A 12,731-nucleotide genomic window follows, 5' to 3' on the forward strand; every position below is an offset into this window, starting at 1 on the left:
CCCTATATTCAAGAGTTAAATTAATGGAAAAAAATCTTGGGGGTTGGAGGAACTGTGGGTGCTTTTGGTGTCTTTGTGCTTTGGAGCAATGCTTGAGCAATGCTCAAATATGCATTTTCTTGTTTTTGTGAAGATCCACTCCAGCTTGGCCATGCTACAATTCTTTGGTAAATCAAATATTACCTATTTCCTCTGAAAATATGCTGAAACTTCACAGCCAAAATCTTGACAGAGGCATTGCTTGCAGAGCATGCACAATGTGTAGGCTTGACTGGAACAAACTTGAAGCACTGTCACAGAGCTACTCAGTGGGTGTTTTTTGATACAGCTGGGATTGAGAGGGAAACTACAAGAAATGTACATGAGGAAAGGAGAGTTCCATATTTGGGAAAGAACACAGACTAGGGCTACAGGACTCTGGCTTGGGCTACGACAGTGTGCAGAAGCCAGATTCAGAGCTGGCTGACTTCTTTATGCCCTGTTGTTAAGGTCTGCAGTTCCACACACAAAGGCCCTTCTCTAAGTAGTAAGAGCTGTGTAGGCATAGGAACTTAGGACTCAAAAAACCCAAGGAGGTGCTGCATAGGGGAAGATGTTGATCCTGCAGAATATACTATAGAGCAAAATATTCCAGTTCTAATTTTCTGTAGGAGAAAATCAAGTGCATAGTTTACATTATTTTTTTACTTTTCAACATCCTACAGCAGATACAAAGATACTTGAAAGAACTGTATCATAAAACACATTTTTTGTTTTACATATATTGAGATATAAGTAGCATGTTCTTTACCGTAGGACTTGCACTACTGGATGCTGGTGAAAGCATGAAGCAAATGGCAGAAGTGAAGGACTCACTTGATATTAATGTCAAACAAAATTTCATCGATCCTCTACAGTTATTGCAGGACAAAGATTTAAAAGAGATCGGGGTAAGTTTTCCAGGGTAAAGCTTCATTTATCAGTAATCAAAGTCAATTAAACCCTAGTTCTCTGAGTGTTTTTTTTGTGGAAGCAAAAAGGCAAATAAACTTCACTGCATTTAAGCTTGTGTCTCTAGCAAAATAGTGATGAAATCTGGTTAAAAACAATGTCTGGCTATTTCTCTCCATTGTCTAACTTGCTCAGTTTGCCATATTGCCTGTACATTCGGTGCAAGGACAGCAAAGAAAATTGTATTCTGTATTTTTCTGCTCTTTTATTTTAACCAACATTTTTTATTAGTTGTTCTGAACATGTGAGTGAGCTGCGATTTACTGTGACTGATTATCCTGTCTTGCCACCTCTCTCTGTCAGCCTAAGGCTGTTTATTATAGAGGCTGAATTTGATTGTTGAAGAAGGCTATTCAGGGCAATCACAGAGTGATCTCAAAAGTGCCTTAAAATATTGAGTGCCATATTCCTCTTTGGGAAAAATATAGGATGCTGAGGAACATATTTTTAACATTTAAAGTTAGTTTTCTTCCGTGCTTTTGTTTACAAAATGACAATTCAAAAGAAAGCTAGGCAGTCTCTGTCTGAGTCTGATTCCAATAGACTCAGGTAATAAGCAAGTTAATTCCCTGATGAAATGCAGAAAAGAAAGTTGTTTTATTTGTTTACGTGTATGTGGAAAGCAGAGCAAAAAGCTAGTAATAATGCCTTGATGTCTATAGCTGTCTCCTATGATACATAACCGTTTTCAGTTGTCATTCTTCTGGACTGATAAAAAGAAATAGTTTGATGTTAGCTTTAATGAGCATTTTGTACTGTCACTTTGAGTCCATTCTGTTAGTCTGTCAATCCCATGATTTTTGGCAACAGAAAAGCTTGTATAGTGATGTCAGATAGAAGTGTCAGGTTGACACCTAATAAAGAAAGCAAGAACATAAGATTTGTTGGAATACTGCTAATGGAATGAGAAGGGAAAATAACTCTTACTGTTAGCTGTCATATTGTGTATAATTCAAGAGGTAAAATTCATTTAAGTATAGAACATGGGGGGCACATTTGGATTTTCTAAATTAGAAGCGGGATCCAATGTTAGGTGTTGCACATTTAATAAACTCCATCCCATGACCTGGGTGCCTAAGATTACCAAATCAAGGTAGCCAGTTCCCCAGGTCCTACCAGATGACTGTTTATTTAAAGTCTACACAACTTAAAATTTCATTCACGTATGCAGTCCCAGACGTACCTGATGCTGCCTTAGATCAAAGGGATGGACTGGATAATCTCTGAGCCTGGCATTTCTTTTGATTCTTCATATCCCTGTAATTGGATCCAACTGAAACTTCCTTAAATCACTATGTGTTTGTATGGGCCTGTCCCATTTGGACCTCCTCCTAAATGTTCTGTCTTATTTAGCATCATTTGAAGAAACTAGAAGGTCGTCGTTTGGATTATGATTATAAAAAGAAACGTCTTGGAAAGATACCAGATGAAGAAGTTAAACAAGCAGTAGAAAAATTTGAAGAGTCAAAGGAACTAGCTGAAAGAAGCATGTTCAATTTCTTAGAAAATGATGTAAGTCTGTCCTGCATTTTTGTTTGCTGCAGTATATCCAGGTGGGAAATGTGTGTGGGATTGGATAAAGCTTGACCCATCCTTCATAGGAGACAAGGACTGAAGGCAGAGAATGTACCTTTTTCCTCGTCTCAGAGAGGAACGTTATGCACAGCAGTGCGTGGGAGTACTCAAGAATTCAGCAAGGTCTTCTGGAGATACAATTGCTCAGACAAGGTTGACACAGATGTCTCAAGTAGCTTTATTATCTATGAGCAATGAACTGTCTGAGAGCAGAATACAGGGAGATCAGGGGAAAGGAGAAGCCAGTCACAGACCAGCTGCTTAAAGCACGAGCAAGAGAGGTGTACCCAGTGCTAATTTGCAGGAGCAGCTCACTTAACACACAAAACCTTGCTGCTGACTTGAAGGATCTGGATAATTTTGGCTCTAAAAATTACAACTATAGCTTGGCTGTAAATATTACTGAATGGAGTTTATGTGGGTTATGCTCAAGTACTTGGACATTGGCAGAGTCGAAGTCCACCGTGAAATTATGTCTAAAAAATTAGCAACTGTGGTGATTTGCGATAATCCTCTCTTCAGCGCTTATACAGCAGAATAGCGGGATGTGCTCTCCCATATAGTCATGGAATTATATGAAAAGAGAGATGGAAGAGTGTTTTAGAGGCCATTTTGCTATCTGTAAGTAGGACACACAATATTAGTTTCTTACGAGTACGTGTCAGGTTTTTTGTCTGTTTGTTTTTGTCTGGAATATGAAAGACAAAAGAAATTACTTGATTTTACAGAGATTTCTCCGCTAGACCATATTAGCCCCAGTCAAGTTCAAACAGAAATAGGAAGACAGGGCCTATTCCAAAGCTTTCTCTTCTGTAGATATGGTATCACAGAAACCATGCTTAAAAAGCAAGAAATGTGCTGTCTTCTGGGAGCAAACTGCAGAAAGGAGGAGCTGTTAAGTGGGACCATTTACCTGCAGACAACTTCTGTCTCTGACTACCGGTGTAATGGCCAGCTATAAACTAGCCAGTAGCTCCTAAACTGCTTGTGTGCGGCACACATTCATTACAGCAGTGCATAAGTTCATCACCCCTTGCTGTTATACCAGCACAAGCTATATTAAGGCTGCAAAAATTTAACATCTTCTATCAACAATTTCAGCATGCTGTTCCACGGTAGGCTCTACCAATTGGCCAGCTGCGGTGTATGCATTTGATAGTTCTTCTTTGCATAAGCAGCTGAGAAATGTTTCAGACATTTATCATTAGCCAAAGCACCAAAGCAAAGATGAAACAGTGTATGAAATACAGTGATTTACCTGAGCCACAAGATCAGGAACGACTGACTAGTAAAACTGATTCTGCCTTTGGGAGGGTAGTGAAGTGGATGGCCCTTTGATGTCTTTTTCCATACCCTCTTTCTATTGTTTCTGTTTAAAGAAAACTGTGCTCTTTCCTTTCCATTTGCCATGCTGACCCAATTTCTCTCCTGTCCTCAAACTTCTCATTACAGCCTTCTTGTCTAAGCCCAGTCTTTCTCACTGGATTTGCACGGATAGTAATTGTAGTCACTTCCTTCCTGTCCTTCCCAATTCCCCAAATGTCTCCCTTTCTTGACCTTCTTGCCCTGCAATCTCTTTTCTCAGTGCTCTGGTCCCCAGCCATCTTGCCAGGTGCCTCACCCAGACTCAGTCCTGATCCACATCTCTTTCTCTTTTTCTTTTTTTTTTTTTTTATGCAAAGCTAGTTCCAGACCTCCCACACAGACACTTTTCTATGCACTTCTTATCAGATCCATCTTCCTGCCTTTCCCACTCAGCCAGTCTCAGGCTCCTCTAGCTAAGTGGCTTTTAGTCCCTCAAGTCTCCCTGGCTCCTTCCCAGTCTCTCTCGCTTTCTTCTCCTAATCCCCAGTTCCATATTCTTCCTGGCTTTTACTCGTCTTGTCTGGACATTCCTTGTCTATCCATTTTCTTTGACCACTCCATCCAAACCCCAGGCACATTGTGCGTTATCCTCAGCTGGTTTACATTACTCTCTCTTGACTTTGATGGAATTGTATCAGCTGTTAATTTGGTTCTGTGCATTTCATTTCTGTATGCTATGTGACAATGTTTGGCTCTCTTGGAATCCCAGAAGAATTTCTAATAATCTTTTTAACTGAGTAGAAGCAGACGAAGTATAGCATAAAATTACCATGGGTCCGTAAAACATTTGCAGAAAGTTTACTTAGACACCTTCTTGTGATCCAATGTCTGAAGACACGGTGGAATGGGAACATGTCAGACTTCTTGGGTTCTGTCTTCTTAATGTGGTCTTAAAGGGAGAGGATAAATAAATATTTGGTAATGTTCCATCAGAGATCACAGTACAGATTGAATTTTTCTGTTTGTGTTACGGTAACGGGAATGAGATTATTTGTTACCTTGTGAATTAAAAAAAAAGTTTTTTTTTTCTCTTTCACATCCTCCCTTTTCTCCAATATTCATATTTTTGAATGATTGGCTGATACTTCTTCAATCCAAATAGGTTTGGGTAATAGTAGGTAAATCATGTTTCATTTATTGGTTTATAAAATGCTGCCATCTAGTGAGGTAACTCCAGACAATTTCAGAACTGCAGTTTGTAAACATCACTAATAAACACTAATGGGGCTGAGTCACAAGAGTTGTCACAGCGTAATTTCTCCTAACATCACTGATTAGAAAAGCCCCACTTTCACCTGCTAAGGGGTCATGTCCTCTAACCATTTCAGGCTTGGGTGTTGACAGACAGCTGGCTTGGAAGTTGAAAGCAAAAGGGATTTGCACATTGTGAAAGGAAATGACTCAAGGACCCAGCCCTGAGTTAGTGAACTAGAAGTTACACCTCAGTTTTGTTCAGGTTCCAACTGGCAATTTCTTTGATAGAATCACATATGCTCTTTTTCAATAGTCCCACAAGGTATCATTGTCTTTTGAGATACCAGGTCTGTTTTGAATGAAGTGTTTGTTTATCTTTCAGCTGAATGTACTGCAGGCTCCTTAAAACTATTTTCCTCTCTATATTTCAGGTAGAACAAGTTAGCCAGTTGGCTGTGTTTGTAGAAGCAGCGCTAGATTACCATAAACAATCCACAGAAATTTTGGAGGATCTGCAGAGCAAGCTGCAAAACCGGTAAGGCTGAACCCATGAGAAAATGTTGAACCTCTTTTGCTGCTCAGGTTCATGAATGTGAAACGTCGCTGAAGCAACAGATCTTGTAGCACCACCTCACAGATGCGCACTCGGTGTGCTTTACTGGAGTTCATTGCTTTAAACCGTTGCCACCTGGCAACTTCTTGCTGCACTGTGAGCCTTTAATGTACCGCAAGATCTGCCCAGAAAGCTTTGAGTGTGTGCAGAATCCCTCGCTCACATCTGCGGAGGTTAATCAGGACAGCCTCCATTTGTTTGTAGGTTTACTTAAACTTGCATACTTTCTGAACTGTATTTGGGAGACTGCTGAGAAGTTGGCATGTTTTCACTGAGATTATGGGGTATAACAAAACTCTGCAGCAAAGTAAGGGAATTGCCAGCTGGCTAGGAATACGACTGTGGTGAATGTACTTGTGAAAGGCCCAAATACTTTGTGTCATACTAATAGAAAAAAATGCTGCTGTCATTAATTTGGTGTAAGTCACCCTGAGAACAAACAGAAAACAGGAGACCTAAATGATTTGTGGACCACTGTAGCGTAGCCTAACATTACAGTCACAGAATCTGTATAACTCTGTGGGGCTTTTTATTTGGGTTGAAGTGGTGGCTGTGAGTATCACACAGGAGCAGCTGTGCCTGTGTACCCTGCTCCAAAAGCCAGAGGGCCAGTGAGATGAGGCTCTCAGCTGGGCCACACGTGCATACAGGAAGAGGTACTAAGACAGTTTTGCTGACCAAATGGCTGTTTCCCATTTTTTCTAATAAAAAAAGCACTGTTTGAGATGCAGTCCCTTGGCCTCTGTCCTGGCTGGGTTTCTGCATATGTCATGTACAGTAGAGCTTTCCAGATAGCTCATTCCTGGAACTTCTGCTGAACTCAGTGGCAGCTGTGGATGCTCAGCACTTCTCAGACTTAGGCTGTTAAGCTTTATGCCTCTGTCAGCAGGACCACAGCATTAAATAAGGACTTGCTGGAATTCAAATATTGCATTAGAATTGAGCAGTTTTAAGCGAATAATACATATGAACCCCCCCCCCCAAATAAATAAATAATAAAAAAGCAAACAAACAAACAACAACAACAACAAAAAAAACAACCAAAAAAAAACAACACACAACAGGAGTGTTTTTTTTCCACTTTTCAAATGCAAAAGCACAGACTCTAGATGGAAACTTCATAAGTATTTGTTCCTTCAAGTAAATCTTTTGCCATTCTTCTCTATGTTCTAGAATAAATGTAGCATCTAGTCGGCCCAAACGCGAATTTAAGCCAAAGCCTGTAATAACTGCAACCCTGGAAATTGGTGATAATCAGCAGCACAATGGGATTGCATATAGCTCTTCCATAAAATCATCAGGTAAGCCTGTGGCCACAGAATTAATGTGTTGGTGGGTGTTTTACCAGATTATTGCTTGTACTGTGAGAATGATGGATTCATGAGGCATCGGTATCCATGTATTTGCCTCCCATTTGTCTCCCAGATTTGGAAATGGAATTGTGAAGCAGGTTTCCTCTCAGCAATCTTTCACCATCTGAAATTTAGGTGTGGCATTCTCCTTGGTCTTTTAGGTTCTCTGTATTGCCACTGAGGGTGGGAGGAGAGAGAGGGAGAGTCAGTTGCAGAAAGCAGTTCATGTCTTGAAAAGACAGATGCCTAAGGTGGGTGTGTTACATCACTGTATGGAACATCTCCAGATGCTAATTTCTCTCCACAGTCTACTAGACCATAAAGGATCAGCACAGGATCTTGACTGTTAACCACATAAAATTCAGAAAGATTACTCCCAGCCTTACTAATTTTATTTTTTATTAATATATTTTACTTTAATGGCCTTTCATTCCCCTAAAATACATGCCAAAGTGAGTGCATTTTTGAACTGAAGTTTTCAGGTACCCGTTACTGTGGGAGTAGGATCCCTTCTTGTGGTTAGATCCCGATTCCACATACACACACAAAAAGAACAACTGATGAAAGCCCTTGAAAGTTGTGGGAATGGTAATAATTATTAAGGTTACTACTCACTGAAATAATTTTTTCTCATCTCATACTTTTCTTTATCTCATGAATACTTTTTTTCCTTATCTCCTTTGTGCCTACAGAGAGTGATGAGAGACGAATAACAAAACACAAAATACAATCATATGCAAAGAAAAGAGCATGAAAAAGCCAGTTTTTTTCCATAAACATTATTTGTAAGGAAAATAGAGAGGAGGCAGTGAGCCTAAAGTTTCCTTCTCTATTTGGCATGAGATCTAGGATCTTTTTCTGAAGACTTTTTCTTTTTTCTTTTTTTCTTGTTTGTAACTCTCCGGTTTCCTCTTCCTTCTAGTCTTTCTTCTTTTTAAAGGTTATTGGGAGAGAAAGAAGAGAACTAAAGGTGAAAGAATAAAGCTTAGAGCTGTAACTTAATGTTCCTTCTAGAGTCTTTAATTTTCTTGCACTCTGGTATAAAATAAGGCTATTACACAATCCATACTGAAGGGGATTGCAATAGATTGGCAGCATAAATCCACCCAGCAAGATCCTGTCCCTCGTTTTGTTTCTTTTGTGCTTCAGGGTACTTGAAGGTATGTTAGTGAAGCTCCCCATGCTGCCCGAATAACAAGACAGTAATTTTGTGTTGCTGTTGAACATGGGATTGAGGGAGATAACTCCTTTCTTGCACGTTCCTCTCAATTCAGACCACTGGTTCTTAAGACATGGTGCAAGCACACATTTCATTCAAAGCACTGGAAATGTGCGCAGCAATGCATAAATCCTTAAGTTTCTAGTTATTTTCACAGCACATCTGGATGAAAGCAGCAAAAAGAAGGCAACCTTTATTAAGAATCCAGTATAAAATTACTAGTCCCCTATCAATTACTTGTCAAGTTATATAGGCTTTTTTCTGCTTTACATGTGCAGTGGAGATAGGAGACTTAGATTCAGCATTTGTACATTAACTAGTATGTCAAAACAGAGATAAAGCAGTACACACCTTATAGTGGTTTATAATCTTGATGGGAGTGATCTAAGATGTCCTTTAAAGGTAATCAGTCCAGCCTTTAGGCAAAAGACAGGTTAGGTGACTTCTCAAGGTTGTTTCCAGCCTACTTACTTAAAGAAAAAAGAAAAAAAGGTGGTTTTAATAAGCTAAAATTCAGCGAATGAACTGAAAAATAAATGACCACTGCTTACTAAGATAGGGAAGGAGTGAGCCACTTCCATTCGTTGACTACTGCATCAGCTGCTTGCATATCATTAAATGATAGGTTTTTACTTACTGCTTGGCTCACTCAGTACTATCAGAATGGAAAAGAAAACATAACCATGAAAGAGATAAAGAGGAGGGATAGGAAAAAATCAGTAACAGTTGCTATGATTAATGCTGTGAATAATATCAGAAAGACACATATAGTACTTAGAACATCTGTAATTTTTTTTCCTCCTGAAGAAGGTATAGTTGTGGATGCTGTGCTTACCTCCTGAGCAGGTACAATAAGAAGTGAAATCATTGTTTGTTTTCTTTGTTCTTCCTGTTCAATACTCAAAAGTTACCTATATGAATTTCTGTGGAATTACAGTGGAGTGAATATGCCTTGCTTGTAAATGGGAAAACCTCCCTGTTCCTGTTTAAAATCATGAAACAGATTTGATTTATGGTTTGTGGTTTAGAAATGCAAACCAGGTGGCTCTAAGCAAAACACTGGTAAATGTTTTAAGGTCTCCAAGTGATAGAGGGATAACATCATGATCGCTTTCTTCTTTTGCTTAGAAACCTTTTTCATCCTACACAAGCACTTTCTTGCTTAATTTTCCCCGTTTACGCATTGGCTCTGTCAAAACGTAGAGCTTTAATTTCCCCGATGCTGTCACTAAATGTAAGTAGTATCTTAGCATTCAGTGAGCCCATGGAAATCAACAGGGCAGTTCAAAGTAAGCTGTGATAATTCAGCACAACTACCACAGTCCAGTTTGGAGTGTTGAAATGGCTTTTCCTGTGTTTCACCATAGCTTTCTAGGTTAAGTATCAGCTTCTTGGAGCAGGAATGGTATTTTCCTTTGTACAGTTCCTGACACATGGGGATTATATAGTACTAATGACTTGCGTACATTTGCAGAGCTAGAATCACAGAAACATCTTTTTAATGTTGTACATTATTTAGCTACTTCGATTAAGCACAGATAACAAATCTGTATTTTTGTTCTAATTTATTGTTATCCTCATTAATCAGTTGAAGCTATAAGCATCATCTGGTTCATCTTAAAACTCTTAAATGCTGTGTTACATCATGCCTTTCATTCTTTTTGTTTGTCAGGTTTGACTATGATATGAACTAATTGGGTCTGGTTGCCACGCGCTGCAGTTTAACACAAGCATCTAAATGTTTACACAGCTGTGAGGGATACTTGGACTAATTAACTTAGCAAGCTTCCAGTTTGTGATTATTAAAGTATAATTCTGCAACCATATGTATACATCGTGGTATAGAAGATTAAGAGTAGGTGCAGGAATGGGCAGTAACTCCCTTTGGAAACAGAACAACAACAAAAAACATCGAGTGTCCTGGTTTCATCCTGTAACGCTTGAGAAGTCACAGACAGCTGATGCTTAACCTGCTTTCTGGTGGTTTTTCCATTTGTGCTGTCAAGGTTTAAGTGATGTGGAGACTATGACAAGTCATCTTTGAATATGTGACAATGAAGTGTGGTAATTTAGCTTCACAATGGCAGAAATTAAGGAGGTGGGCATAGTGTGGCAAATTAACATAAAACCTGCTTGCAGGAAGAAAAGGTTGTACTTCTTTAGCTTAAATCTCTGCAACAGTAGAAGACGTGCAAGTATTTAATAGACAGGAAAAGGCTGGAGTCATGTCACCAATTCTGTGATGTTAAGCAGTGTGTGTTGCAGACCGTCAGGCAGTGCTGCCCCCATCACCTTTGTCAGGGAAGCTTTGTCTCATCGGGCTGTACAGTAGCAGCAGCTGCCTGACTCTAATGAAGTCTTTGACTGATCCTACAGCCTGGAGTGAAAGCGGTTGTACTGGCTGTGACCATTATTTTAAAATCTTTCCAGGCTGCCAGACACTTTTCAGTTCTTTGGAGCTTAAAATGAACCAAATGTGATCCATCTCATATCAGGTACCTTACTGTCAGAAATTAACTGACTTGCAATAGTAAATTAGTCCCCTCGGAGCAGCTGGTGAAGGCTAGGAACTTCGTCAATTATTCAGAGCACTGCCTTCTGCTGTTGACAGTTCTAGTGAGTTGGTATCAGTTCTACCTTGGCAAAGACTCTGAAAATAACTCAGCTTTTTTTGAATGCAGTCTGTCCATTTTTGTTGGAAAACTGTGTCTCATCTTCTTTTCTGTGCATGGACTGTTTCAGCAAAAATATGCCCAGAACCAAGCTTTTGCCTGGGCCATTGAATTAGAGTAGCCGTAATTCAGTTTGTTCTTGTTAAACTTTGTTGTTACCCCATGCCTTCCATGGGCAGAGAAATAGTCCAGCTTTGTTACAGCAATATCCCAGGGAGGCTGGCTGAAGGGACTGTTCGTGTTGACAGTTCTCTCCCGTTGTTATAACAATAGAAAAGAGCTTTTATTTCTAAAGGATGGAACGTATCCACAAAACAGAAAATTAATTCCTACTTCCCAGTTGTAACACCAAATATTACTCGTGTTTATATATTTGTCAATTAAAAAGATGCTTTCACCCATCCTCATCTACTGATCACCAGAATCATTGTTTTGTCACCTTGTTTCCTAAAAGACTTCTGATCCCTGTTGCTAGAAAATATCAGAACAGTTACTTTTCAGTAGTTGCCTACACGTTACCATGATTTGCAGATTAAAAAGTACAGCATTCATTTTTAACATCTCAGCTATTTTATCTGTATTGCATTATCGTTGGGTGCATATTTACCCAAACAAAAATTACTCTTTGGGCTGACTACGTGATCAGCCTGTGTGATAGCCTGGAGAGAGAGCTAAGACAAAATATTTCAGTTGTGGCAATGTTGCAAATGAGACAAGCAGAATAACTTCAGGGGTTTAACTGCTTTAATTGAAGCACTGGAAGATTGAAGAGTTGTTTGTCATGCTGTAAGGTGTTTTACTGCTGTGTACTTGGTAGCAGCATGAAGTCTTTTTCCCTATTCTTCATTTATAAACATACTACAACTTAGCAGAACTTTACTTCAATATGCTGCATGTATTATTAAAAATCTGTTATGGCTGAGCATCTGTTGAACCTCTAGCTAGTCCTTGCCCACAGAGCTGAGCTTTACAATTTGAACGTGGGATTACATTTTATTAGAATAAGCTATTATTCGTAAGTATGAATGAAGGAATATGTTACATAGAGGTATCTATACTAGAGGTCCAAGCCAGTCAACCACCTCTTTGTGAGAATCTTTAAAAAGACAGCTGTATTGATAACTTATTTTGCTAATGGTGATTGTTTTCTACTTTAATTTATATTTGTTTTCCTGTAAATATATGTACTTACTACTGTGTTTACATATGGTAACATTAATATTTTAAGAGTAACTTGGTATGAAGATCATTATAGTAGGACATGAGCGAACAGCCAGGTGCTGTATCAGTAGGGTTGCTGTTTGTTTTCATCTGTAAGATAGTTTGACAGCCACCACCATTACTAACATTACTGTCACTCTAGTTCAGATGAAGGACATGTATAGCAAAAGATTTGAACACACAGACTCAGGGAGCAGTAACCCAGAAATGATTGTCACTGCTCAAGCAAGGTGAGGGTAGAAGTCCTAATGCAGGAGCAGCTGGAGGCCTTGCTCCTGCAAATGCACAGGTGCGTGGAAATCCAGTTGGCTGCCTCCAGGCTGTTAGCGTGTGTGTGTGTGTGTGTGTGTAGGACAGATGGAGCCCCTGCCCTCTGAGAGGTATTCCTGCAGTGGCAGTGTGCTGCAGTGCAGTAAGTTTAAATGATTATTTGTCACTTCTCGTGTTGACTTTTCCACTTCCACATATCCTACCCTTCCAGTTCCTCTGGCCACTGCTCCAAAGAGACCACACTAGTTTTGACAACCGCG

At 39.5% G+C, this 12,731-nt stretch overlaps 1 protein-coding gene across 2 annotated transcripts in view; it reads left to right on the forward strand.

Moving 5' to 3' along the window:
• SH3GL3 (SH3 domain containing GRB2 like 3, endophilin A3) overlaps window positions 1–12,731 on the forward strand; it is a 53,432-nt gene that overhangs the window by 39,601 nt on the left and 1,100 nt on the right. For both annotated transcript variants that reach the window (XM_035554584.2, XM_035554585.2), the window contains exons 5-8: window positions 796–929; window positions 2,344–2,502; window positions 5,556–5,659; window positions 6,911–7,038. In XM_035554584.2, coding sequence (XP_035410477.1) covers window positions 796–929; window positions 2,344–2,502; window positions 5,556–5,659; window positions 6,911–7,038 — 525 coding nt within the window. The remainder of the gene's footprint in view (window positions 1–795; window positions 930–2,343; window positions 2,503–5,555; window positions 5,660–6,910; window positions 7,039–12,731) is intronic.

The sequence above is a fragment of the Cygnus atratus genome, chromosome 11, assembly GCF_013377495.2.
Source record: "Cygnus atratus isolate AKBS03 ecotype Queensland, Australia chromosome 11, CAtr_DNAZoo_HiC_assembly, whole genome shotgun sequence".
Lineage (NCBI taxonomy): Eukaryota > Metazoa > Chordata > Aves > Anseriformes > Anatidae > Cygnus > Cygnus atratus.